This window comes from Crotalus tigris, unplaced genomic scaffold (genome assembly GCF_016545835.1).
Source record: "Crotalus tigris isolate CLP2741 ecotype Arizona unplaced genomic scaffold, ASM1654583v1 scf7180000018590.145928, whole genome shotgun sequence".
NCBI classification, from domain to species: domain Eukaryota; kingdom Metazoa; phylum Chordata; class Lepidosauria; order Squamata; family Viperidae; genus Crotalus; species Crotalus tigris.
Genome location: NW_024097091.1, coordinates 52,434 through 80,023, shown reverse-complemented (window position 1 = coordinate 80,023; position 27,590 = coordinate 52,434). Strand labels below are relative to the sequence as shown.

Below are 27,590 nucleotides of genomic sequence, written 5' to 3'. Positions count from 1 at the left end.
GCTGCGTCCGCCACCTTACTTCAGCCCTCAGTGTTAAACCCAGAAAAGGGACACAGATTCGACTTAAACCATTTTTTATTAAATACCACAATTGTACAATTTTCCAGACGTTGCAGTGTTGCAGGAGAAGCAAGGAGAAATATCTGTTAATCCATAAATACCTACAGATTTATTTTTTTCAACCGGAGAAAAATACCCAGGTGGATTTTGGGGTGAACTGGAATTCAAGTCCTTCCCTTCCATGTCAAGGGTTAGACCAGGGGTAGGCAACCTTGGCCCTTTTATGACTTGTGGACTTCAACTCCCAGAATTCCTGAGCCAGCCTGGCTCTGCTTGGAAACCTCTCCCTTTTCCCTCAGCGTGCCTCAGGAATTCTGGGAGTTGAAGTCCACAAGCAGGGATCTTCAAACTTGGCCCTTTGATGACTCGTGGACTTCAACTCCCAGAATTCCTGAGCCAACATGGCTCAGCTTGGAAACCTCTCCCTTCCCCTCAGCATGGCTGGCTCAGGAATTCTGGGAGTTGAAGTCCACGAGTCATGAGGGGGCCATAGTTCCCCCATGCTGGCTCAGGAATTCTGGGAGTTGAAGTCCACCAGTCATAAAAGAGCCCAGATTCCCCACCCCTGGGTTAGACTGACCTTCCCTCAGAGCCACTTACTGGGCACAATGGGAGTTGTAGTCCATTCAAACCGTCGCAGCCCTTGTCCATCAACCTGCCACTTGGGGACCCAGAGTGAGGCTGCTGTTGGTCACTCGCACACCGTACCAGCCATCCCAGAATTGCGTGTCTTGGCCTCCGTGACTAAATAAGACGTGACGGACCCCAGGAGGATAGTTGTGAAACGTGTACGACACCTGAGCAGGAGAAAGAGGCGAAGAGCAGGTGAAAAGTGGCATTTTGTCCAATTTCCTCACCAGATTCGATTCTAGAATTACAGAGAGGATTTTTACAAACTGCCAGCTCTAACCCTGGTGGTGGGTTCTAAAAGCACCACATTGTGCGTGTTACACACGGCAAGCAGCCTTATCCGCAAGACACTAATACTTGCTAAGTAAAATCATTATGTTTGTGAGATGGGCCGCGTGTAAGTTTAACAATAAATAAAATAAAAAACGGGGGGGGTCCTTGGTGCTCTCTGAGCTGGGTTTTTTTCTCGCAGACGTTTCATGACCCCACAAGGGGATATCATCATCAGAGCTAGAAGGGATAATAAACAGACAGCAAACCTCCCTCCTCCTAGCACTAATGGTGTTGCTTAGTTGGGTAATGAAATGTTTGCACAAAAAAACCCCCTCAAGCTCAGAGAGCACCAAGGACCCCACAGTCCTCCTCCTCCTCTCCACAAACGCTACTCCTTCTAGCCCTGATGATGTTACCTGGTTGGGTCAAGAAACGTCTGCAAGAAAACAACCCAGCTCAGAGAGCACCAAGGACCCCACAGTCCTTTTCTTCCCATCTTTCTCCTCCACCCCCCATCTCCTCTCTGTATATTCCTCTTCCTTTTAGTACTGATGATGTCATCTAGTTGGGTCATGAAACGTCTGCAAGAAAACAGCCCAACTCAGAGAGCACCAAGGACCCCTCATTTCAACCCTGAGCTACAAATATTCTCCTTTATTGGCAAATAAAGAACCCTTTGGCCCCTCAACTGAAGCCACCAGCTGAATCTTGGGGGTGGGAACCCACCTTGCGCCATTCTGCATCACTCCACTGTTCGATCTCCACCTTTTCCGGCAGAAACTCCTGGAGAACAATATAGTCTTTGGACAGGAGTCTCACGCAGATTTGGTACTGACAGCCGCAGTCGAAACGCGCAGCGTACCTGGGGACAGATGGGGCCAAAGGAGAGAATGTCAGCTCTTAAAAGAGATCAGTTAAGGACACAGGTGGTCCTGTATTGTGGCCCTATCTCTTCGTAAGGGCCCCAATGGGGGATCAGCGCAATGGAGGTGGTAAATAAATAAATAAATAATAATGATGATGATGATGATAAGAAAGACAAAAAAGTCCGGATAGTGGACGTGGCAGCAGAATAAACAAAGAACTGAAGAAGATAACAAAATACAAAGACCTACAAATAGAAATAGAAAGACTGTGGCAAAAGCAAGCAAGGGTAGTACCAATAGTCATAGGCGCCTTGAGTGCAATCCCAAAACAACTGGAGCACCACTTGAACACCATTGGCATTGACAAATTCGCTATTAGTCAATTGCAAAAGGCGGCCTTACTAGGAACTGCTTCCATCCTGCGACGATATCTGTAATACCATCAAACATCCACATCTGCCTATCCCAGGTCCTGGGTAAGGACTCGATAGGTAGACAAAATGCCAAATCCAGTCTGAACATCTGGCTGACTGTACGATGATCAATAATAATAATAATAAAAAATTAATCCACTGGGCATTGTGTAAAAAGTACGACTTCCCTGTATCCGAAAAGTCGTGGGAACATAGGGTGGAAAAAGTTGTTGAGAATGAGAGGGTGAAGATCTTGTGGGACTTTCGAATACAGACAGATCGTCATTTGGAACACAACACGCCAGATATTCTAGTTGTAGAGAACCAAAGCGTACAGCTGATTGATACCATTGTACCAGGAGATGCCAGAGTCAAAGAAAAAGAATTGGGGAAAAAAAATGACAAAATATCACAACCTGGCCATCGAAGCTGAGCGATTGTGGATGAAACGTGTAACAGTGATACCCACTGTCATCGGGGCACTGGGAACGATGTCCAAAAACTTTGCAAAATACATCAAGAAACTGCAGCTTCCTGCAATAACTCCAGCAATGTTACAAAAAACTGCGCTACTCGGAACATCTTACATTTTAAGGAGATACCTGGTTGACACCTAGGATGCTGACAGCAACTTGTGTCAACCATCAGCGCCAGCCAATGTGAATGTTCAGTTGACTGAGGTTCATGTTTAATGAATAAAATAATAACAACAACAATAAACATCGTCCATTCAGCAACGATATCTGTAATACCATCATACATCCCTATCTGCCTATCCCAGGTCCTTGGTAAGGACTTGACAGATAGACAAAAATGTCAAATCCAGTCTGAACATCTGGCTGACTGTGCCATAATCAATAATAATAATAATAAAGTTCCCACCTCCCCCCACGTATCCTCGGTTTTAAGGTCTAATTTTAATTTTTTATGTTTCAGCTTAGATATAACCACAAGCCATCCAGAGTTACCCATGGCAAGATGGAATATTTTATAAATAAATAAATATGTGAGCTTTGCCCCATTTTATGACCCCTCTTGCCACCGTCGTTAAGCAAATCCCCGCAGTTGTTAGTAACCCGGTTGTTAAATGGATCCAGCTGCCCCCTTGATTTTGCCTGGTCAGAAGGCAGCAAAAGGGGATCCCATGAACTGGGGACGCTGCGACTGTCATAAATATGAGCCAGTTGTCAAGCGGGCAAATTTTGATCATGTGACCGTTGGGGATGCTGCAATGGACGTGTGAAAAATGGTCACTGATTTCAGTGCCGTTGTAAGTTTGAACGGTCACTAAATGAACCGTTAGGAGTAGCTATATTCCTTTTGTGCGAAAGCAAGGAGAGCGGAACGGTTGCCGTATTCTGCCTCCTGCTCTGAGGGAGCCGTTCTTAGCGCTGCCGAACTCGATTTTGTGCTCGTGCGTCCGTCCGCCTCGCCTGCCTGCCACTCACCAGTCGCTCACCACAATATCAGGCCGGGCGTCATCCATCAACTGGTCCCAGTAGCCTTCATCCCGTAAGGTGATCAGCTGCCTCTTCATGCATGATCTGGCCGGGAAGAGAAAACCACAGGTTGTTCCGGGCCTCCATGCGGAACGCAAACCACGAATCATTGTTAAATGGTTTTTCAAGTAAATGTCTATGGAGATTCTCGGTCATCCAGGTCCTGGTTGTCCCAAAGGTGCTTTTTTCAAAAGGCAACTGGACTTTCCTGTTTTTCTTTGAAGACATTTCCCTTCTCCTCCAAGAAGCTTCTTCAGCTCTGACTGGATTGGTGGGGAATGGAAGGATTTACTCCTTGCAGAGAGCTGGTCATTTGCCTTCTTTTGGAGAGTCGTTGAGGCCACCTGGAGGTTTATCTGTGTCCTTAAGGTCACCTGTATGGTGCAAATGGGTGTGGAGCCTTCTTCTTTTCAGAGGTCCAAAGAAGTTCCACACCTATTTGCACTATTTAGGTGTCCCTGAGGACACAGGTAAACCTCCAGGTGGCCTCAACGACCGTCTAAAAGAAGGCAAATGACCAGCTGTTTGCAAGGAGTATAAATCTTTCCATTCCTCACCATCCAGTCAGAGCTGAAGAAGCTTCCTGGATGAGAAGCGAAACATCTTCAAAGAAAAAAACAAGGAAGTCCATTGGGCTCATGAAAAAAAGCATCTTTGGGACTTTTCAAGTGCTTTTGAGCAGGGTAGGGACCCCTCCTCAAAAGCACTGGTATAGCCCCTCCTGGGAAAGTCTGCACTGTTTTGAACAGCGATGGCTGAAATAAGGGTGGTGCTTGATAGATTAATATCGGATCCCACCTCCACCCCTGCTCCTCCTCCTCCCTCCCTCCCCATCTTTTAACTATTGTATTTTGTATTTTTATGTAGCTAGTCCTCAATTTACAACAGTTCATTTAGTGACTGTTTGAAGTTACAACACTGAACTTACAACCGTTGCAGCATCCCCATGATCACGTGATCCAAGTTCAGATTCTTGGCAAAGGGTTCACAATTACGACGGTCGCAGCGTCCCGGGGATCACACGATCCCCTTTTGCGACCTTCCGACAAGCAAAGTCACTGGGGAAAGCCAGATTCGCTTAACAACCGTGTTACTAACTGAACGACCGCAGTGATTCATTTAACGACTGTGGCAAGAATAGTGGTAAAATGGGGCGACATAAATTCTGGGCTCACTGGTGGTCATTAAGTCGAGGACTACCTGTACAAAAGTACGACTGAGCCCAGAATTTATGTCGCTAAGCGAGATGGCTGTTCAGTGAGTTTTGCCCCGTTTCACAACTGTTCTTGCCACAGTCGTTAAGCGAATCGCCGCAGTCGTTCAGTTAAGCGAAACCGGCCTCCCCCACTGACTTTGCTTGTCGGAAGGTCATGATCCCCGGGACGCTGTGACCGTTGTAATTGTGAATCCGTGGCCAAGCGTACCAACTTGGATCACATGACCCTGGGGATGCTGCAACGGTCGTAAGTGTGAAAACCGGTCACAAGTCACATTTTTCAGTGCTGTTGCAATTTCCAACAGTCACTAAGCGAACTGTTGTAAGAGGAGGACTCGCTGTATAAAAATGCGAAATACAGTAGCTAAAAGATGGCGAGGGAGTGAGTAAGATGAGCCGGGGGGGGGGGGAAAGATATTAATCTACATAATATATTAATCTAACATATAGATATTCATCTATATAATTCTATTTTGTTAATAGTAGAAGCTGCCTTGTGCTAAGATGGGCAGCCCGTACATAAACTAAATAAAAATAAAACTTTATATCCTGGGGGATTTGAAGCTTCCAAGCGGCCTGTGGGACAAACTCGGCTGGAAATTCCCATCCTGGAAGGAGCCCGTCCTTTGACAGTCAGATCCAGATGTGAGAAAACCCCAAGGAATCCCGCAGCTGGCCGTTGTCACGCTGCTGACCCGTAAGACGTCACGAAGTACTTCTGAACATGGGGAAGAGGGAAATTTCTCCCGTGATCTCCCGGAAGCTGCTCGATTTTCCAGCCACTGCCTCCGTTCAACTCTTTTTGCCAGTGTTCAAAGCCTTCTGTGGAGGAGAGAGACAAACACACACAAAGAAGTTGTGTGTTTCAGTGCTTTGGAAACATTTCAAGGTAAGGAATAAGAGACAACCAGGAGGATATGCCTTAAAACAGGGGGTCTTCAAACTTGGCCCTGTCATGACTTGTGGACTTCAACTCCCAGAATTCCTCAGCACGCCTCCATTTTGTTTGTTAGATTTAAGACAGGGGTCTTCAAACTTGGCCCTGTTATGACTTGTGGACTTCAACTCCCAGAATTCCTCAGCCAGGCACGCATGGAGTTGAAGTCCACAAGTCCTAAAAGGGCCAAGTTTGAAGATCCCTGTCTTAAATCTAACAAACAAATGGAGGCTGGCTGAGGAATTCTGGGAGTTGAAGTCCACAAGTCCTAAAACGGCCAAGTTTGAAGACCCGTCTTAAATCTAACAAACAAAATGGAGGCTGGCTGAGGAATTCTGGGAGTTGAAGTCCACGAGTCATAAAAGGGCCAAGTTTGAAGACCCCTGTCTTAAATCTAACAAGCAAAATGGAGGCTGGCTGAGGAATTCTGGGAATTGAAGTCCACGAGTCATAAAAGGGCCAAGTTTGAAGACCCCGGTCTTAAATCTAACAAACAAAATGGAGGCTGGCTGAGGAATTCTGGGAGTTGAAGTCCACGAGTCATAAAAGGGTCAAGTTTGAAGACCCCTGCCTTAAAACAGGCTAATTTTTGGAGGCAGAATTATGGAACTGGTGGCATTGTGTTATTTCAGGATTTTTTTTTTTAAAAAAATTGCTCAGCCATGTTGGCAACTCTGTTTGGATCGCCTGGTGGTCTTCCATCCCCGCCCTGATTCGCTTTATCCAGGATCAGAGCAGGCTGGTCAGGAGAGGCAGGGAAAACAAACTTTGAGTGATCTGAAACCTGACACACCCCACCCCCTCAAAAGAGAGGCAGCCCAGCCCCTTTGACTCCCCCCCCTCACCTTCAGCCCAGGGGTTCTTGATCAGGTTCTTCTTCAGGCTGCACAGGAAGTAGAAATCCCGCCAGTCCGGGACGTGGCTGTCCAGTGGCTCTGGCCGGTAGCCCTCCCGTTGGCACTTGAGCCTCCAGAGCGAAGGCAAGTCTACCAGCCCACGCCAGAGGGAGCAGACCAGCCGGCAGCAAAGCACCAGGTCCCGGGCGGGCACGAGAACCAGCACCGCAAGCAGGGCGTCCTCGGGCAGGGTCTCCATGCTCGCCGCCTGTGAAGAGAGGAAAAAAAAAAGAGAGGAAAAAAAAAAGAGAGAGAGAAGAAAGAAGAGAGAGAGGGGAGAGGAAGGCTAGGTCTTGGAGCTGGGCCGCAGAGGTAGAACCTCCCTGGCAGGGGGTAGTCTACCTGAGCTGACGATTAATCAAAGGGGGGGGGGGAAACGGGGCAGCCCTGCACGGGCTCCAACAGTCCTCGATGGAGTCTCCAGCTCCAGGCAGGAACAAGTCAAGGAACAGAACAGAACTGGGAGGGAGCCGGGAGGTCTTCTAGTCCAGCCCCCTGCTCAAGCAGGAGAGCCTACGCCATTTCAGACAAGTGACTGGCTCTAGTCTCTTCTGAAGGCAGCGACATCTGGAAGAGCCGGAGCCGTATAGCCGGGGCCGTGGACCCCCCCCCCCCGGCACCCGCTCGGGCCGCCTTCCTCGCCCCCACGCCCGGAAGCCTCCCCCTCCCTCCAGGCCGCCCCCCACCCCGGGAGGAGCGCCCGCCCCACCCGCCGCCGGCTCCGCACTTGCCAGAAGCGCAGCTGATGCTCCGCGGACAGCGCCCAGGCGAAACCGAAAGTGAAACGTGGCCGGAGGGCTGGCAGAGCTACGAAAGGGAAGAGGAGCGCGCCGCTTCCCAGACTTCCGAGTTCGCTGCCCAGGTTTTTCCCTTGCATCGCTTCTCTCCGCCCTTCGGAGCCCGCAAGTGGCCGGCAGGGGCGGCAGGTGGAGTCCGGGGAGGCTGCTCACCTTCTGCGGGGTCTCCAGGTGGGAAGAAGAGGGGAGAGGACCGGGGGGGGGGGCGTCTGAAGAAGATCTCCCTGCTGCGTGGAGGGCGTGGCCTGGCGGGGTATGCGTCATCGCATGCAAATGAGCGGGATTCCCTTCTCCCCCCCCCGCCCCGTGCTTGGGAGCCGGGGGTCTCCGCCGCACTTCTCTTTCAGATCCCCGGGAAGAGCCGCGGCATCCGGGAATCCGGCCGGCTAAACCAAGGGCGCCGCTGAAAGAGCGCTTCTGAGCGTGTGCAAAGCGCCCCTTCCTTTGCTTTGGCGTCCACAGCGCAAATGGTTGGGGAGGGGGGCTCCCGTCGCGTCCTGATCAGCCCCTGCTCGCGCTGAATGATCTGGAAAGCTACGTGGCATGGATGGGACACCACGAGGAAATCTCAGGACTGTGACGGATCGGGGATGTTCATCCTGCCAAGTGATGGGGCCGTCCTCAGCCCCCTCCCCAATGAAGAGTAGAGGGAATCCCCCTGTATTCTCCCCCCTCCTGTTCAATCCTTGCCAAGTTAGCCCCCCCTCCCGCCATGGGGGTTGCACTGGCATAGATTGGGGGGGGTGGGGGTGGAGTGACCCCTCCCAGCCCTTCCTGGCCGGCGTCCCGTTGGAGTTACTTGCCTGCGACAAACAGCCCGGCCCAGCCCAGCCCCGGAGGGAGGCGGAGTCTCTCGGCCGGCTCCCCCAGATGCTGCCAGGCTGCTGTCTCACTCGCCACCCTTGCCCGCCTGCCCGTTTGCACCGCCTGGCATCGCCCGCAGGGCCACCCCCTCAATGGTAAGTGCTGGGGATCCCCTACCCCCTCCTCTTTTTGAGCTCCCCCAAACTCTAAAAGCCCTTAATTCCTTCCCCCCCCGGGGGTGCAGGGATTGGGTCAGAGAATAATGAATTAGAATTAGAGAGTTGGAAGGGACCTTGGAGGTCATCTAGTCCAACCCCCTGCCGAAGCAGGAGACCCTACTCTATTTCTGACAGAGGGTAGTCCAGTCTTTCTTGCAAGCTTCCAGTGCTGAAGCTCCCACAACTTCTGAAGGAACTTCTGTCCCATTGGTTGATTGTTCCCACCGTCAGGAAATTTCTCCGTATTTCTAGGCTGAACCTCTCCTTGATCCGTTTCCATCCGTTGTTCCTTGTCTGGCCTTTGGGTGCTTTGGAAAGTAGGTTGACCCCCTCCTCTCTGTGAGACCCCCCTCAAATATTGGAAGGCTGCTGTCATGTCTGCCCTGGTCCTTCTCTTCACTATAGCCATGCCCAGGTCCTTCCTATGTTTCAGCCTCCAGTCCCCTGATCGTCTTGGCTGCTCTCCTCTTTCCATTTTTCTAGAGTCTCAACATCTTTTTTATAATGTGGTGACCAAAACTGGTTGCAGTAGAATAGAATGGAGCTGGAAGGGACCTTGGAGGTCATCTAGTCCAACCCCCTGCCCAAGCAGGAGACCCGACGCTGTTTCTGACAGTCCAGTTCCTTCTTGAAAGCTTCCAGTGCTGAAAGGGTGAATGCTGGCAGGGGACGCCCCAAAGGCAGCTAAAAAGGGACAGAAGTCCTTGCGCCTTCTTGCTGGGGGTGGTGGGCGTGATGAGGACAGCCCCCTCCCTTCCAAGGACCGGAACTCTGCAAGAGGGAATTTGGGAAGGAAATTTCAGGCTCAGGAGTAAAGGAGGACGAGGGCTGATCCAGGGGGAAGACAACGGAGTCCCTGCTGCAGAGGATCCAGCAAGAAAGACTGACTCATCCCCTTGGCAGCCCTGTTAGGCTCCATCTCCGAACAAAATCCCTGGTCAGCAACTAGATCGGCCGGAAAGTTGCCTCTGAAGGCAGATTCTGCTCTCCCTTTATTGCTTTCCGAGTGGCAATGGGGGGAACCAACTCAGCAGAGTCTGAAATGAGCCTGTAGCATGGGTGCCAGGGGCCAACCTTCATTTAGCCAAACTGAGGAGCCAGTCTGAGCTGTGGGCCAACTCCCTCCCTTTGCCCCTCCCTCAAGGAGGCCCTTCCGGAGCCCCTCCTGGTGCGGATCCTGGCCGGGCTGCCCGCCCTCGACCTGGTGCTGGTGTGTCGCCTGGTTTGCTCCCAGTGGAAGGCGCTGGTGGACGGGGGGGCCCTCTGGCTGCTGAAATGCCAGGCGGAGGGCTTTGCGGGCAACGACGCCGACGTGGAAGGCACAGAGAGCTGGCAAACCGTCTACTTTCTCAATAAGAAGAAGCGGAATTTGATCAAGAACCCAAACGGCGAAGGTAAACGGATACTCCAGCCTTGCGAGGGGAGGGGGCAGCCCCTGGCCCAGATCTGGGCAGCCCCCTCCCCCCTGGCCCCTTTTCCTGAGCCAGGCTCTCTCGGGGGTCCCTGGGCTACAGAGGGGAGGCCCTCAAAGGGCATCAGGAGGGTCCTTTCCCTCCAAGCGGGAGAATTCATTCCCCTACCCTGCTGGGGGGGGATATTTGGGGCAGAGTGAGTGTCATTTGAGGCTTTTCTGCTCGGTCCTAGAGGGTCTCCAGCATTGGGAGGATGTGCAAAATGGTGGCGACGGCTGGAAAACGGAAGAGCTGCCGGGGGATTTCGGAAAGGATTTCCCCAGGGATGAAGTCCAGACCTATTTTGTGTCCTCTTTTGAGTGAGTCCATTTTACAGTCGGCTGGGCAGCTCTGGAGGCGGGTGCGGGTGCATGCTGCAATGTCCCAAGAGCTCAGGGACCCAAGGGGAGCCAAAGCAGTCTGCTTTCATTTTTTTTGTAAAAAAAAAAAAAAATCAAGTATCTAGTCCTTCTGGTCAAAAGAAGAACATCAGACCTGGAAGCAGCAGGAAAGCACATCTTCCTTCCCCTGTCCTCACCACTTTCTACAGAGGGACGATCGAGAGCAGCCCGTCATATTGCATCACAGTCTGGTTTGGAAGCATCCCTGCTTCAGACAGGAAGGCGGTGCAGAGAGTGGTGAGGACGGCAGAAAAGATCATTGGCAGTTCTCTCCCTTCCATCCAGGACGTAGCACAGAAGTGTTGCTTGAGCAGGGTGTGTAAGATTGTCTGGGACATGACACCTCCTCTTCACAACCTGTTTTCCTTGTTACCTTCGGGGGGGGGGGGACTCTGTGGTATCTGAAGCAGAACATCCAGATTCAATCACAGTTTTGTTCCATACAGGATCAACCTTGTGAACTCTCCAACTTCCTCTTTTTGTTATTTATTCAAGATGGACAGTGATTTATATTTATATGTATTTATATATGTAAGGGTCTAGGTGTGTGTATATATACATATACATATACATATGTGTGTGTGTGTGTGTGTGTGTGTGTGTGTGTGTGTAGGTCTTTGGTTATTTGGGTTTTCTCCCGTGTAAAATTGGAAGTGTCTTGGCGACGTTTCGACGAAGTCTCATTCGTCGTCATCTTCAGGCTGGTGTTTTTGGCTTCGTGCTCCTAGAAGCAAACCCGAATAACCAAAGACCTACATACAAACACCTGCGAAAACCTCAGAAAACATATATATGTATGTATATAGCATGCCTACATGTGTGTGATGTATGTGTACACTTTTGAGAGCAGGCAACAGAATTTCATTTTTAACGTGTGCCAGGATGCCCACAGTAAAAAATGACAATAAAGCTTATCTATTCTTTTGCTCCTCAGCTGGTGCAGCAAATCCCAAGTGATTGACTTGCAAGCTGAAGGCTACTGGGAGGAGCTGATGGACACCACCCAGCCCAAAATTGTAGTGAAGGACTGGTGAGTGGCCAGGGGTCCCCGAGGGTCGCCCACCCGTTCTGCCCTGGGTCACCACTTGCTTTCCGCTCCACTTCCTCCTCCAGGTATGCCTCTCGCTGTGACGCCGGCTGCCTCTACAACTTGAAGGTGAAGCTGCTCTCCGCGAGCGAAGATGTGGTGGCCGAATTCGAAAGCGAAACCATTGCGGTCCCCCAGGACAACGAGGGCGAGTGGACTGAGGTTCGTTTCAGGAAGGAGACCCCCCCCCAAGAAGCGAAGGAGGAAGAGAGAGAAATGGCCTCGCTTTCTGGCTCTTTCATTTATCCAGACTTTATTTGGATGCTTGAGCAGGAGGTTGACATCCTGTTCCCAAACTAGGGGGTGGGACGCCGCTCCCCCATTCCCTGGGCGGAGAAAAAGGGGCTCCATTTTGCAAAGGGGGAAAAAAGGTCAAAAAAATTAAAATAAAACAGGGCTGGCCTTTTGAATTCTCTGCTCTTACAGCGCAGGTGGCTACATTCTGCGCAGTGGCACTGGGGATTCCTCGGAAACATAAATCAGATAAATATATTTGAAAATGTTATTTTTAGATTTTGCGTATTGTGATTTTATAGAGGTAGCTGGGTCTAAAGACGTTGTTTCGAATTCTGTCAAAATTTACATTTGGACCTATTTGATTCTTCTCTGCTTTTGTCATGTTGGAAGAAAAGTCTTCATTCTGGTTCATCCAAGCTGGGAACAAACATGGCAACTGCTTTGGGAAAAAGGTTGCAGTTTATTGGAGAGGAGAGCCAGACAGGAAGATGGTTCTGGCAGCAAAGAGGAGAGAAAAAAGGGCTGAGCACATGTAGGAAATAGGTTTTTATAGCCCCTGAAGCCTTTTGTTTGGGGTTATTTCCTGTTCCTGTTCTGAGGCTATTTCCTGTGTCATGTATTCTGACCCAAGTTTGGTTGTGCCTTTGACCTTTGTGGGTTAATCCTACCATGTCCTGTCTCAGGTGGGGTATGCAGATTTTAAGTCTTTGTCTTCCTAATCTCCTAGCTCCAACTTTCCTGATGGTTTACATCTGCATTTGTACAGAGCTGGCTTCTGCTTGGGGGAGGCAGACTTGGGGCTATTAAGAAAACATGCTTTCCTACCTCTTCAAGATCCTTTGAGAAAATATATTTTCCTGCCCTTTTAATATTTCCTTCTCTGGGTGGCTGACTTCCCACAGTCAGTAAGAAGGAATGGGTTTCTGTACCCTCTGTGTAGTAAAATCTGTTTAATAGCTTAATAACGTATAGCCTAATTTATGGGAGATTCCAAAAACTCCAGATGGCATTGATTATTACATGTCAGTGGAATATACCCTAACTTTAATAGGACTGTCTTAACTAGTGACGAGGCATTTTATTTTGTTGGTTAACAGCTAATAGGGCCGGCCTTTTGACTATAATATCGATGAAGTGGTTGCTAAACAAATGTCTATAAATTAAGGATGCTGTACCATCTTTTTTCTTTGGATACATCCATCTTTTTTAAATTTTAAAATTAATTTTACTATATGTGTTCTTATCATTATATCATGCATTTTTGTATATCTCTGTATATATGTAGCCTACAACTGGATAATTTTCTGGCCATATGGCTGTAATAGGCATCAGAATAACAGAGTTGGAAGGGACCTTGTAGGTCAGTAGTTCTCAACCTTTTTAATGCCGCGACCCCAACCGGTCGTAATTCGAGGACTACCCAACCAGTCGTAATTCGAGGACTACCCAACCGATCGTAATTCGAGGACTACCCAACCGGTTATAAGTCGGGGGCTTTTCCTGCCCGGGAGCGCCGCACATGATGCGTGGTGCTGCCCCTGCGCCGGCTGAGGCATAGCTGGCAAGGGGCAGTGACGGCGCAGGCCGACCACTGGCTGGGCCACCAGCTGGCCCAGCCCAAGGGAGGTAAGACACCTGCTGGGCCCCACGCATGCCAGCAACCCTCCCTGCGCCCACCGGCCTCCCACCTCCCACCCCTGGCCCTCTTTTACTTACATTTTTAGTAGTTGCTCAGCAGGGAGGGGTGGAAACATCCAGAAAGCTCGCCTTCACTGCAGACAACTTGCAGCCCCATTTGCTGAATGGGACTTTTGGCGGGCTCAGCAGGGCAGAGACAGCCTGGACAATTCCTATTGGCTTTGGAAAGCCAATAGAATTAGACTCTATTCAAGAGAGTCTATTCTATTGGCTTTCAAAAGCCAATAGAATAAAAGGGAGGAGCACAGCTAAGGAAAAGGAGGAAAAAATGGCGGACTGCGTTGTTTGGCGACCCCCGTGAAATGGTCGTTCGACCCCAAATGGGATCGCGACCCACAGGTGGAGAACCGCTGTTGTAGGTCATCTAGTCCAACCCCCCCACCCAAGCAGGAGACCCCACCCCATTTCTGAGAGATGGCAGTCCAGTCTCTTCCTGAAAGCCTTCAATGATGAAGCTCCCACAACTTCTGAAGGCAACTTCTGTCCCATCAGTGGATTGTTCCCACCGTCAGAAAAATTCTTCTTATTTCCAGGTTGAATCTCTCCTTGTTTAGTTTCCATCCATTGTTCCTTGTCTGGCCTTCAGGTGCTTCGAGTGGAAAATAGGATGACCCCCTCCTCTCTGTGAGACCCCCCTCAAATATTGGAAGACCGCTATCCTGTCCCCCCCCGTCCTTCTCTTCATTAAACTAGACAGACCCAATTCCAGCAACTGTTCCTTGTATGCTTTAGCCTCCAGTCCCCTGATCATCTTGGCTGCTCTTCTCTGCACTCTTTCCAGAGTCTCAACATCTTTTTTATAGTGTGGTGTAATAGTAAACAGATTTGATTTGATTCTCTTTCATCTGAATTTTATCTTTCTCTCCTTTACTTAAGATCACTCACACCTTCGCTGAGTATGGTCCCGGCGTGCGATTCGTCCATTTTGAACACGGCGGTCAGGATACGGTGTTTTGGAAGGGCTGGTACGGCGCCCGGGTGACATCCAGCACGGTGATGGTGGAACCTTAGCCCTCATTTGCCCACGGAACAGCCTGCCCCCCCTGGAAACTCTGGCTGCAAAACAAGGCCTTGGAATTGGCAAAGATTACCTTATAAAAGTAGAACAAGATGGAGGCGCTTCTTCCCCTTTTTTTTTCCAGTGGTTGGAAGAATAAAGTTCCTGCATTCTCCGTTTGGCAAATGCATCAATAAATTCAGTTTCAGTTTAAAAAAAAAGTCACAGCTGTGATTGTGATTGAGAGAAAGGTCAAATGTTGTAGGGGAAAGAGAGGGAGAGGGGGGGGAGAGAGGGGGAGAGAAAGAGAGAAAGGGAGAGGGTGAGAGGGAGAGAGAGGGAGAGACAGAAAGAGTGGGAGAGGGAGGGAGAGAGAGAGAGAGAGAGAGAGAGAGAGAGACGCCCCCAACGGCTAAACTAGACAATACAGATAGTCCTCAACCGACATTTAATGACCGTTCAAAGTCACAAAGGCACTGAAACATTGATTTTTGCAATTTCCCACACTGCAGTATCCCCAATGGTCACGTGATCAAAATTCGGATGCTTGGCAGCTGGTTCCTATTTATGATGGTCGCAGCATCCCGGGGTCACGTGATCCCATTTTGCGCCCTTCGGACCAGCAAAGTCAATGGGGAAGACAGATTCACTTAACAACCGCGTTGCTAAGTCAGCAACAGCAGTGATTCACTTAACAACGCTGTCAAGAAAGGTTGTTAAAAATGGGGCAAAACTCGCTTATCAACTGTCTCGCTTAAGCAACAGAAATTTTGGGTTCCCCTGAGGTGGTAAGCCGAGGAACTACCTGTAAATTCAGACATGCTGCATTTCCCACCGCTTAGCGCCTCCTCCACGCCAAGGCACCCTGGGGGGCCTCCTCCAGAGGCTGGGGTTTTCTCTTTCCAAGGAAAGAGCAGGACGTTTCGTCTACCTGGCCACACAAGCAAGACGGAGAGCGAAAAAATCAACGCTCAGCCTCTCGTCTTTAGCCCGCCTGATGGTGTCAAAGGCCGGACTGATTCGCCCTGGCTGTAAACACGGCCGTAAAATCAATCAACCAATCAACCAATCAGTAGAGCTGGAAGGGACCTTGGAGGTCTTCTAGTCCAGCCCCCTGCTTGAGCAGAAGACCCTATACCAGTGGTGACGAACGTATGGCACACATGCCAGAGGTGGCACTCAGAGCCCTCTTTGTGGGCACACATGCCATCGCCCCAGCCCACCTCCCCCTCCTCACCAGCATCCCCCCTGGAGGAGAGTCGCCCCCAGGCGCAGACCACATGGAGCGGCACAGCCAAGCCCATGGCAGCCAGGCAGCGGGGACAAGACTCCGCCCTCATGCCCCGTCACACACAGATGATGCATGGCGTGTGGAGGGCGTGGCCACCATGGCGTAGTGAGTGGCCCTGTGGGCGGGGGGTGGCGGGGCAGGGCAGTTTTGGGGCACTCAGTCTCTAAAAGGTTCGCCATCACTGCCCTATACTATTTCAGACTAGAGACTGTCCAGTCTTTTAGAAACCTCCAGTGATGAAGCACCCTCCACTTCTAGTGGCAGGCTGTTCCACTGGTTAATTGTCCTCACAATTAACTTTAACTACCCTGACATCAACTGGGAGACAAACTCCGCACCAAGTGGAAGATCAAACAGGTTCCTGGCAAACCTAGCAGACAACTTTGTCTCCCAAAAAGTAGAGAATGGAACTAGGGGATTAGCCATTTTGGATCTAATTCTCACTAACAGAGATGAAATGATAGACGGTGTTGGAGCCATAGGAACCCTGGGAGGAAGTGATCATGCAATATTAGAATTCAACATTATAGAAGCACAACCAATAGAACACAGTCAAACTAGAGTCTTGGACTTCAAGAGAGCTAATTTCAATAAACTTAGAGAGGGCTTGGGAAGGATTCCATGGATGAGAATCCTCAAGGGGAAAACAACTCAAGAAGCTTGGGAAATTTTGAAAAATGAGATAATAAAAGCACAGTCTAGCACAATACCAACAAAGAGGAAAAATAACAGCTCTCAAAAGAAACCAGCATGGCTGCATAAAGAACTCTCTGACAAATTGAAAGATAAAAAGGACAAGTATAGAAAGTGGAAAGAGGGGAACATAACTAAGTCAGAATATCAGCAAATAGCCCGAGCCTGCAAAGATGAAGTGAAGAAAGCCAAGGCTCAAAATGAACTGAGGCTTGCGACCAAAGTCAAAAATAACAAAAAAAGCTTCTTTCAACATGTAAAAAACAAGAAAAAAGTGAAGGAAATGATTGGTCCATTAGTGGGTGGAAGTGGCAAGAAGGTGACAAGCAACAGGGAGAAAGCAGAACTATTTAACTCATTTTTTGCATCTGTCTTTACACAAAGGGAAAAAACAGACCAACCTATCAAAAATAGTGCCACAAAAAACAAAACAGAAACACAAGTTAAGATAGGCAAGAAAATCGTTAGTGAGCACCTGTCCAGCCTAGATGAGTTCAAATCGCCAGGACCAGACGGATTACACCCCAGAGTTCTCAAGGAACTGGCAGATGTGATATCGGAGCCACTGAACTATATTTTTCAAAGATCCTGGAACACAGGGGAACTACCAGAGGACTGGAAAAGAGCTGATGTAGTTCCCATCCTCAAAAAAGGAAAAAAAAATGGATCCAGGAAATTACAGACCTATCAGCCTGACCTCAATACCTGGGAAGATCCTGGAAAAGATAATCAAACAACGAATCAACGAACACCTAGAGGCAAACAAAGTCATTACTAAAAGCCAACATGGGTTTGTCAAAAATAGATCATGCCAGACAAATCTTATTGCATTCTTTGACCAAGTGACAAAATTAGTGGATCAGAGGAATGCTGTGGACATAATTTACTTGGACTTCAGTAAGGCATTTGATAAAGTAGATCACAACCTACTACTTGACAAGATAGAAAAATGTGGGGTAGACAGAACCACCACCAGATGGATCCGTAGCTGGCTGACCGGCCGTACTCAGCGAGTGGTCCTCAATGGAACTGCATCTATATGGAGGGAAGTGTGTAGTGGGGTGCCCCAGGGCTCTGTTCTGGGCCCAGTACTCTTCAACATCTTCATCAACGATTTGGATGAAGGGATAGATGGGGAACTCATCAAATTTGCAGATGACACCAAGCTGGCAGGAATAGCCAACACTCCAGAAGACAGGCTTCAGATACAGAAGGATCTGGACAGACTTGAACACTGGGCACTAACTAACAAAATGAAATTCAATGGTGAAAAAAGCAAGGTTCTACATTTAGGCAAGAAAAACCAAATGCACAAGTACAGCATAGGTGGCACCATGCTCAATAGTAGTAACTGTGAGAGGGACCTCGGAGTCCTAGTAGACAATCACCTAAATATGAGCCAGCAGTGTGCTGCAGCTGCCAAAAAGGCCAACACAGTGCTAGGCTGCATTAACAGAGGGATAGAATCAAGATCACGTGAAGTATTAATACCACTCTTCAATGCCTTGGTAAGGCCACACTTGGAATACTGCATCCAGTTTTGGTCACCACGATGTAAAAAAGATGTTGAGACTCTAGAAAGAGTACAGAGAAGAGCAACAAAGATGATTAGGGGACTGGAGGCTAAAACATATAAGGAACGGTTGCTGGAATTGGGTATGTCTAGTTTAACGAAGAGAAGGACAAGGGGGGACATGATAGCAGTATTCCAATATCTCAGGGGCTGCCATAAAGAAGAGGGAATTAAGCTATTTTCCAAAGCACCTGAAGGCAGGACAAGAAGCAACGGGTGGAAACTAATCAAGGAGAGAAGCAACCTAGAACTAAGGAGAAACTTCCTGACAGTGAGAACAATTAATCAGTGGAACAGCTTGCCTCCAGAAGCAGTAAATGCTCCAACACTGGAAGTTTTTAAGAAGAGACTGGACAGCCATTTGTCCGAAATGGTGTAGGGTTTCCTGCCCGAGCAGGGAGTTGGACTAGATGACCTCCAAGGTCCCTTCCAACTTTACTACTATTACTATTACTATTACTGTTAGGAAATTTCTTCTTAATTCCAGGTTGCTTCTCTCCTTGATTACCTCTTAGGTTTATATCTACCTACATCTCTTAGGTTTATAAGGTCTAAACATACACAAGGGCTTGACAGATCCTCAGGAAAGAATATGATGCGGCATCTCTCCTAAATAGCCATACTATACGTAGAGTTATTTTAAAAATTATATCTGGAGATTTCTTTACACCACCTGCCGTATTCAAAAAGGCCAGGAGGTGGCATGCTATAATTGCGATGCAATTTCCCATAGGCTTTTAAAGCAACAATTTTCATTTAATTTGAAGGACTTTTGCACCTCTAGTCCCATCCGAGGGGTTCAAAGCCCAATCCCAGACAGGATTTACGCTGATCTGTCCCCCGATTGCTTTTATTTATATGGCTCAATATTTATATTTATTTATATAGGTCAATATAAAAGAGGGAAAATGACATTGCCATAGGTGTATATACAGGCCATCCAACCAAACAGAGGAAATAGATGAACTTTTTGCTAGTCAGTTAACTAAGGTATGTAGAAAGCACATCACAATAGTAATGGGGGAATTTAACTACCCTGATATCAACTGGGGGACAAACTCTGCACCAAGTGGAAGACCAAACAGATTCCTGACAAACCTAGCAGACAACTTTGTCTCCCAAAAAGTAGAGAAGGGAACTAGGGGATTGGCCATATTGGATCTAATCCTCACTAACAGAGATGAAATGATAGAAGGTGTTGAAGCCACAGGAACCTTGGGGGGAAGTGATCATGCAATATTGGAATTCAACATTATGGAAGCACAAGAAATAGAACATAGTCAAACTAGAGTCTTGGACTTCAAGAGAGCTAATTTCAATAAACTTAGAGAGGGCTTGGGAAGGATTCCATGGATGAGAATCCTCCAGGGGAAAACTACTCAAGAAGCTTGGGAAATTTTGAAAAGTGAGATAATAAAAGCCCAGTCTAGCACAATACCAACAAAGAGGAAAAATAACAACTCTCAAAAGAAACCAGCATGGCTGGCAAATTGAAAGATAAAAAGGACAAGTATAGAAAGTGGAAAGAGGGGCACATAACTAAATCAGAATATCAGCAAATAGCCCGAGCCTGCAAAGATGAAGTGAGAAAAGCTAAGGCTTAAAATGAACTAAGGCTTGCGACCAAAGTAAAAAATAACAAAAAAAAAGCTTCTTTCAACATGTAAAAAACAAGAAAAAAGTGAAGGAAATGATTGGTCCATTAGTGGGGGAAAGTGACAAGATGACAAGCAACAGGGAGAAAGCAGAACTATTTAACTTGTTTTTTGCATCTGTCTTTACACAAGGGGAAAAAACAGACCAACCTATCAAAAATAGTGCCATAAAAACAGAATAGAAAAACAAGTTAAGATAGGCAAGAAAATGGTAAGTGAGCACCTGTCCAGCCTAGACGAGTTCAAACCACTAGGACCAGATGGATTACACCCCAAGGTTCTCAAAGAACTGGCAGATGTGATCTCAGAACCACTGAACTATATTTTTCAAAGATCCTGGAGCACTGGGGAACTACCAGAGGACTGGAAAAGAGCTGATGTAGTTCCCATCTTCAAAAAAGGAAAAAAAAAGGGACCCAGGAAATTACAGATCTATCAGCCTGACCTCGATACCTGGGAAGATTCTGGAAAAGATAATCAAACAACGAATCAGCGAACATCTAGAGCCAAACAAAGTTATTACTAAAAGCCAACATGGGTTTGTCAAAAACAGATCATGCCAGACAAATCTTATTGCATTCTTTGACCAAGTGACAAAATTAGTGGATCAGAGGAATGCTGTGGACATAATTTACTTGGACTTCAGTAAGGCATTTGATAAAGTAGATCACAACCTACTACTTGACAAGATAGAAAAATGTGGGGTAGACAGCATCACCACCAGATGGATCCGTAGCTTGCTGACCGGCATATTCAGCGTGTGGTCCTCAATGGAACCGCATTTACATGGAGGGAAGTGTGTAGTGGGGTGCCCCAGGGCTCTGTTCTGGGCCCAGTGCTCTTCAACATCTTCATCAACGATTTGGACGAGGGGATAGATGGGGAACTTATCAAATTTGCAGATGACCCCAAGCTGGCAGGAATAGCCAACACTCCAGAAGATAGGCTTAAGATACAAAAGGTTCTGGACAGACTTGAACACTGGGCACTATCTAACAAAATGAAATTCAATGGTGAAAAAAGCAAGGTTCTACATTTAGGCAAGAAAAACCAAATGTACAGGTATAGCATAGAAGATACCTTGCTCAATAGTAGTAACTGTGAGAGGGACCTCGGAGTCCTAGTGGACAATCATCTAAATATGAGCCAGCCGTGTGCTGCAGCTGCCAAAAAGGCCAACACAGTGCTACTGCATTAACAGAGGGATAGAATCAAGATGACGTGAAGTATTAATAACACTTTACAAGGCCTTGGTAAGGCCACACTTGGAATACTGCATCCAGTTTTGGTCACCACAATGTAAAAAAGATGTTGAGACTCTAGAAAGAGTGCAGAGAAGAGCAACAAAGATGATTAGGGGACTTGAGGCTAAAGCATATAAGGAACGGCTGCTGGAATTGGGTATGTCTAGTTTAATGAAGGGAAGGACGAGGGGGGACATGATAGCAGTCTTCCAGTATCTCAGGGGCTGCCACAAAGTAGAGGGAGTCAAGCTATTCTCCAAAGCACCTGAAGGCAGGACAAGAAGCAATGGATGGAAACTAATCCAGGAGAGAAGCAACCTAGAACTAAGGAGAAACAGAACAATTAACCAGTGGAACAACCTGCCTCCAGAATTCACTCCAGAAGCAGTGAATGCTCCAACACTGGAATTTTTTAAGAAGAGACTGGACAGCCATTTGTCCGAAATGGTATAAGGTTTCCTGCCTGAGCAGAGGGTTGGACTAGATGACCTCCAAGGTCCCTTTCAACTTTATTATTATTATTATTATTATTATTATTATTATTATTATTATTATTATTATTATTATTATTATTATTATTATTATTATTATTATCACTGGCCTCCACTTGCAATATTCAAAATGGCCATGAGATGTCAGGCTATCACTGTGATGCAATTTCAAGTTTCTAGTGCTTTGTGAGTATGGAGTCAATTTGGGTCAATTTGATCTTTGGGGGTTCAAATATATATATGTACTGGCCACAGAGGTGGGATTGCTGCCGCAAAGGAAAAGAGCATCGGCTGTCGGAGGGAGGGAATCTGGTCCAGGGAGATCTCCTCCCCTGCAAGGCAATGGCCTCCGATATGCCCGGGCCATCGGAGATGGGAAAGGCCGGAGGGGAGCTATTCCCGGCCAGGAGATCATCCCATTGGTGCAATTCTCAGTTTAACAAAAATATGGCATACAACAATGACTTTCGACCAAGCTCCTTTTTGTCAGTTTCCTTCGTAAGTCTTTCCCTGTGCTGGAGTTTCCTTTCCTGTAACGACCCACTTCGGCTGTTCTCCCAAGAATTCGAACTCTTGAGGCAATCACTGCTTCAAACAGGATTCTTTTATCTGGGGATCAGTAACAGTGGGGGAATCAAGGCGAGGTCTGAGGTAAAAGTTCGTTAATACCATTTAGTCACTCAGGCCATAAAACCCTCCCACCAAAGCCACACGGGGACTTGAATGGCATCCAATCAGTTGACGTCTCGGGGCGATCAGCCGTTGCTTTTGGCACGTGACTTTCTGGCTTCGCTGACCTCCGGCTCGTCGCGCCCGTCTTCGGAGAGCTACCATATCCCTCCCCATGGCAATCAGGAAAAGGAAACAGAACTGGCGAGCAAATACAAACACGCAAGTAACGCTGGGCTCTCCCCTCTGGCGACAGAATGGCAGGTCCCAAAGATGGAAGGACAGAAGGAAGGTAAGTAAAATAGGGAACCGTTTGGGACCTGACATTTCCTCTCTTTGCAGTCCTAATACATTCCTATTTTTCTTTTTATTTCACTGACTCCTATATTATAGGACCTGTCTACTTTCCTGAATCGTCTGGATTTCCAAAGCTTCTCCCTTTCAAACCTATTTTGTGGAAGTAGCTAAAATCCAAAGATGGGGCGGAATAAAAACTGTAACAACTCCAGATAATTTTCCTCCTTCCACCCAAACTTGAGTTTGTCACTTGAATGCTAACTTTTGTTTAAAGTAGTGATTGAAACGGTTGTGGTGGCCCCAGCCCAGCCCAGTTCCATATTTTTATAACCGCTGCTTGATACGTAATTCCTGATCCTTATAGAAACAAATATGGGTTTTTTTAGAATTTGTAACTGTTTCTCACATTAAAAATCCTCTTCCTTTTATGATAGTTCTATTTTAATGATTGAATTATTTTGAATCCCCTTTAATAGCCAGATAAAAATTAGTACTTCGACAAATGATGAGCCGAGGTGGCGCAGCAGTTAGAGTGCAGTACTGCAGGTGTAAGGACCCACCCCACTTTGCATCTTAAGAAGACAGAACTCTTGGAATAATTCTTCCAACAGGAATCCTTTATTAAGAGAAAATGGTTGCAGGCATGCTAGACAGGACTTGGGGTTCAAGCTCTCCAATTCAAGGTTTTAAGGGGTTCCCCAGTAGTCCCACCCAATCAACCCCCCTTCCAGTGATAGTTTCAAGTATCACAATTCCATCCCCTTTCTTCTTCCGTCTGGATGGAGACTTCAGATAACTACATGAAAGGCAATTACTCTTCTTTGATATGTTAACGCTTAGAGGCCACAATAAACATACATTCAGTCCTTTGAAGTGTGCTGAAGGAAGTGAGGGCCATAAAGCCCCTTTGCTCTCCCCCTTTTCTCCCTCTTATGGCAGAATCCAGAGAAGGCAGAATTGGGAGTTTCTATGTTTGATAATTAAAGATGAAATATAATTGGATTCTGACATCCGGCCCCTCTTAACAATAAGAGAGATCCACCTGAAAGAAAACACAAGTAAAAAATTTAGTTAGGCTTGTTAGGATACTCTGTGTGAAACTTCTTCAATAGCTTCGGGGCTCTGACGTGACGTTTATGGACCCACTCATTTTGTGAGGCAGGGAGGTGTTTCCAGGCAACTAGGTACTGAGTTGTTCCACGATATCTCCTAGAGTCAAGGATCTCTTTTATTTCGAAGTGTTGTTCCCCCTCCACCATGATTGGAGGTGGTGGGGGGGGGATTTTTGGCCGTAGAGGTGACTGATGCTCTCTTTTCAGCAAGCTGCAATGAAAAATTGGGTGTATTTGCCTGAGGTTTTTGGGTAATTCTAATTCTACTGTTACTGGATTTATGATCCTTTTAATTGGAAAAGGTCCTATATATTTTGGTCCAAGTTTTTTACAGGGCTGTAGGGACTTTAGGTATTTTGTAGATAAGTACACCATTTCTCCTATAATGAATGGTGTAGGCTCAACCCTTTTTTTATCGGCTTGTGCTTTGTATGCCCGCCTAGCTTCATCTAGTGATTTTCTGACTATTGGCCAGGTGTTTTGTAGGTTTTCCATCCATTCTTTCAGTGAAGGGATCGTTGGTTCTTTTGGGGTTAACTCTGGCATAGGGTTGAAACTTTGGCCGTTGGCTATTTGAAAAGGAGTGTAGCCTGTGCTGGAGTGGACTGCATTATTGTAGGCAACTTCTGCAAAAGGAAGTAAGTCCGTCCAATCACTCTGTTGGAAATTTAAAAAACATCTCAAATATTGCTCAAGTACCGACTGGCAGCGTTCCGCTTGTCCATCTCCTTGAGGGTGGTGGCTAGATGTCAATCCCTGAGTGGTCCCTAAGAGGGATAAAAATTCCTTCCAAAATGCAGACGTAAATTGCACTCCCCTATCAGAGATGATGCGTTGGGGTGCCCCGTGCAATCTGTAAATGTGCTGGATGAAAAGTTTGCTAAGGCCTTTGCAGTGGGAATTTTTTGGCAAGGGATAAAGTGCACCTGTTTGGAAAATAGGTCCGTGACTGTCCAGATAACAGTATTCCAATTGCTTTCTGGCAATTCCACTATAAAATCCATGGCTATTTCCCTCCAGGGGGCTGAGGGACTTGCCACTGGTTGTAATAGCCCTGGCGATTTCCCTTGCAACCTCTTTGCTGATGCACAGGTTGGGCAGCTGGCAACATAACTTTCTATGTCCTCTTTTATTGATGGCCACCAAAATTGCCGTTTAATTAAGTGTAAAGTTTTTACAAATCCAAAATGCCCTGCTGATTTTGTGTCATGGCAAAGTTGCATGAAAGTTAGTCTTTGAGTTGTTGGTATATATAACTTTTCCCCTACCCAAGGCAATCCGTCTCTCATTGTGCACAAATGTTTGTTTTTCTGGAACCAATCATCTGTTTCCAAACTTTTTCTGAATTCAATCCCAGTTTGGCTGTCCAGTTGTGGTTTTATTTGGGCTTGGGTTCTTGTGGTTACTGGCGCTGCCAGTTGTGACTCTGCCATTATTGGTCTAGAGTCTGTGGTTCGTGCGCTGTTATATTGGGGCATGCGAGATAGTGCATCTGCCAGGAAGTTCTTTCTTCATGGTAAATGTTTGAGCTTAAATTGGAATTGGTGAAAATGCTGGGACCAGCGGGCTTGTTTGGGATTGAGTTTCCTGGAAGTTTTCAGGGCTTCTAAATTTTTGTGATCAGTCCACACCTGGAAGGGGATTTTGTTGCCTTCCAGGAACTGTCGCCACGTGAGTAATGCCCAACGTATCCCATAAGCCTCATTCTCCCATACGGGCCAGCGCTGTTCTGTTTCCGTGAGTTTCTTGGATGTATATGCACAGGGTTGCAATACTGCATCATCATTTTCTTGTAATAGCACAGCCCACACTGCCACATCACTTGCATCTGCCTGTATTATGAAGGGTTTGTCCATGTCTGGGTGCCTTAGTACTGGTTCGGCAGAAAAAAGTCTCTTTAGTCTCTCAAACGCTGCTGGGCACTCCATTGTCCATTTTAGTGGCTGGCTAGGTTTTACTGAGGATGTTCCCTTCGTTTTTAGTAAGTTAGTGAGGGGCAAGGCTATCTGTGCAAATGAGGGGATGAATTGGCGGTAAAAAGTTGCAAAGCCCAGGAAACTTTGTAGTTGCTTTCTTGTGCGGGGTGGTGCCCATTCTAATACTGCTCTGACCTTCTCTGGGTCCATTTCAATGCCCTGTGGGGATATGCGATAGCCTAGGTAGTCTATCCTTTCCTGGTGGGATTCGCATTTTGAGAGTTTGGCATATAGGTGAGCGGCTCGCAGCTTCTTTAAAACCGCTCTGACAAGTTTGACGTGTTCTTCTTTTGTTTCGGTAAAGATAAGAATGTCGTCCAAGAAAACAAGGACCCCCTTAAACAGGTGCTCCCTTAGAACGTCATTGATTAATTGCATAAAGACTGCAGGGCCCCCTTGTAATCCAAATGGCAAGACTTTGAATTGATAGCACCCCATGGGGCAGTTAAATGCAGTCTTCCATTCGTCCCCTTCCTTGATTCTCACTCGATAGTAAGCTTCCCTTAAGTCTAGTTTAGAAAAAATTTTCCCTTTCGAGAGGTGTGACAGCATGTCTTTCATGAGGGGCAGAGGGTATAGGTTGCTTTCACTGATTGTATTCAGGCCCCTATAATCCACACATAAATATAAAGAGCCATCCTTTTTCTCTCTAAACATGACCGGGGCAGCCACTTTAGGTTTGGCTGGCTCAATGAAACCTCTCTCTAGGTTTTTTTTAATGAATCTTTCCATTTCCTCCTTCTCCTTTGGACTCATGGAGTATAATCTGGGCTTCGGGAGTTTTGCCCCAGGCTTGAATTCAATGGTACAGTCTGTGGGTCGGTGGGGGGGAAGCTCATTCGCCCTCTCCTCACTGAAGAATTCAGCAAGGTCCCTATATTCCTCTGGTATTTCTGTTAATCTTTTTTCCTCTCCTATGGATGCTTTTTCTATTCTTGATTCTGGTAGCCTCCCTTGGGGTTTTAAGTCCATAGGGTCCCCCTTCGGGAATTTGATTTCTGTCGTCCTCCAATTTACCCAGGGGTTCCATTTTTTCAACCATTCCATCCTTAGAATCATTGGGCATTCCATACCTGGGGTCACCACAAATGTTAAGTCCTCTTCATGGTTTCCCAGGGAGAGATGTATTGGCAAAGTGGCTAGGGTAGCTGGCACCCCCCCTGCTATGGATCCATCTAGCTGGCCAAATGAGATTGGTTGTTCCAGTCTCCTGGATGGGATGCCCAGATTCTCCACTAGTGTTGGGCTAATGAGGCAGCGGGTACAGCCAGAGTCTATTAAGGCTTTCACCTTCACCGCTTCGGGCATGGGGGGGATTAATATAGTCACTGTTTTGAAGATGGGTGTGATGCATCCACTTACCAGGGGTTCGCCCTCCGAGCTGTCATCTGAGGCATCCACCGGGCCTGTGGTGTAGGCTGGAGTCCTTTCCCCTTGGTGAGCAGAGGTGGGGGTTTCTGCAATTTCCATCATTCTCATGGCCGTTTCTTTTGGCTTAGCTGAATACTTTACGGGTTTGTTGATTGGGGATCTGTCTGGGTTGTGCTGGGGGGCCTTTGAGCGGCATTCTACAGCTCGATGCCCTTCTCTTCCGCACTTGAAACATCTCATTTGCTTCTTGGCTGTATCCGATGATTTCACCGGTTGGTGTGTCAGCTCAGGCGGGGGGCGGCTCCATTGGTTTCCTCGGCGGTGCCTCTTCAATATGTCGATCTCTGCTTCCTCTGCCAAGACGTACCATTCCTCAAGTCGATGTGGGTCCCCTCGGGGCAGGCAAGCATCATATAGATCATAGTTTAGTCCGTCTTTGAAACGGCCAAGGAGGATGTCTTCTGGCCAATTCAGGTTGCTGGCAATGGCCCGGAATTCTTGTGTATACTCAGCCACTGGGCGTTTGCCCTGCCTCATCGTTGTTATTCTTTCACGGGCTTTGCGATCAGCCAGGGGGTCTTCAAATCGTCTTCTCAAAGAGGACATGAAACGGTTGAAGTTACTGAGTTCTGGGGCATTGGAGTAATGCAAGTTCACTACCCAATCCGCAGCTGGTCCATCCAGGGCAGATTGCACGATCCGGATGCGGGCTTTGTCGCTGGGAATATCCTGCCCATA

General features: G+C 47.5%; 2 protein-coding genes across 5 annotated transcripts; one reads left to right on the top strand and one right to left on the bottom strand.

The window, feature by feature from the left end:
* Window positions 1–488: 488 nt before the first annotated feature.
* LOC120313263 (F-box only protein 6-like) lies at window positions 489–7,989 on the bottom strand. 4 transcript variants are annotated; one of them, XM_039354998.1, is made up of 6 exons: window positions 7,522–7,989; window positions 6,740–6,998; window positions 5,653–5,779; window positions 3,691–3,786; window positions 1,690–1,825; window positions 489–857 (listed from the first exon to the last, which is right to left on the bottom strand). In XM_039354998.1, the coding sequence occupies exons 1-6, from the start codon at window positions 7,849–7,851 to the stop codon at window positions 711–713; spliced, it is 1,095 nt and encodes a 364-aa protein (XP_039210932.1). In that variant the 5' UTR covers window positions 7,852–7,989; the 3' UTR covers window positions 489–710. The 4 variants fall into 4 exon arrangements, with proteins under 4 accessions (XP_039210932.1, XP_039210934.1, XP_039210933.1 ...); XM_039355000.1 differs by having other exon boundaries at window positions 7,518–7,705; XM_039354999.1 differs by having other exon boundaries at window positions 792–857; window positions 3,702–3,786.
* Window positions 7,990–8,393: 404 nt separating this feature from the next.
* On the top strand, window positions 8,394–14,683 carry FBXO2 (F-box protein 2). Its single transcript, XM_039355002.1, has 6 exons — window positions 8,394–8,546; window positions 9,754–10,003; window positions 10,254–10,380; window positions 11,396–11,491; window positions 11,575–11,710; window positions 14,360–14,683. Exons 1-6 carry the CDS (start codon window positions 8,544–8,546, stop codon window positions 14,492–14,494), a joined length of 747 nt encoding a protein of 248 aa, XP_039210936.1. The 5' UTR covers window positions 8,394–8,543; the 3' UTR covers window positions 14,495–14,683.
* The last annotated feature ends 12,907 nt before the right edge of the window (window positions 14,684–27,590 follow it).

Coding starts and splice junctions, on each gene's coding strand:
- LOC120313263 (XM_039354998.1), bottom strand. CDS start 7,851: ATGACGCATACCCCGCCAGGCCACGCCCTCCACGCAGCAGGGAGATCT. Junction 6,999..7,521: donor GAGCATCAGCTGCGCTTCTG/GCAAGTGCGGAG, acceptor CTCTCTTCACAG/GCGGCGAGCATGGAGACCCT. Junction 5,780..6,739: donor CAAGAACCCCTGGGCTGAAG/GTGAGGGGGGGG, acceptor TCTCCTCCACAG/AAGGCTTTGAACACTGGCAA.
- FBXO2 (XM_039355002.1), top strand. Junction 10,004..10,253: donor CAAGAACCCAAACGGCGAAG/GTAAACGGATAC, acceptor GCTCGGTCCTAG/AGGGTCTCCAGCATTGGGAG. Junction 11,492..11,574: donor AAAATTGTAGTGAAGGACTG/GTGAGTGGCCAG, acceptor TTCCTCCTCCAG/GTATGCCTCTCGCTGTGACG.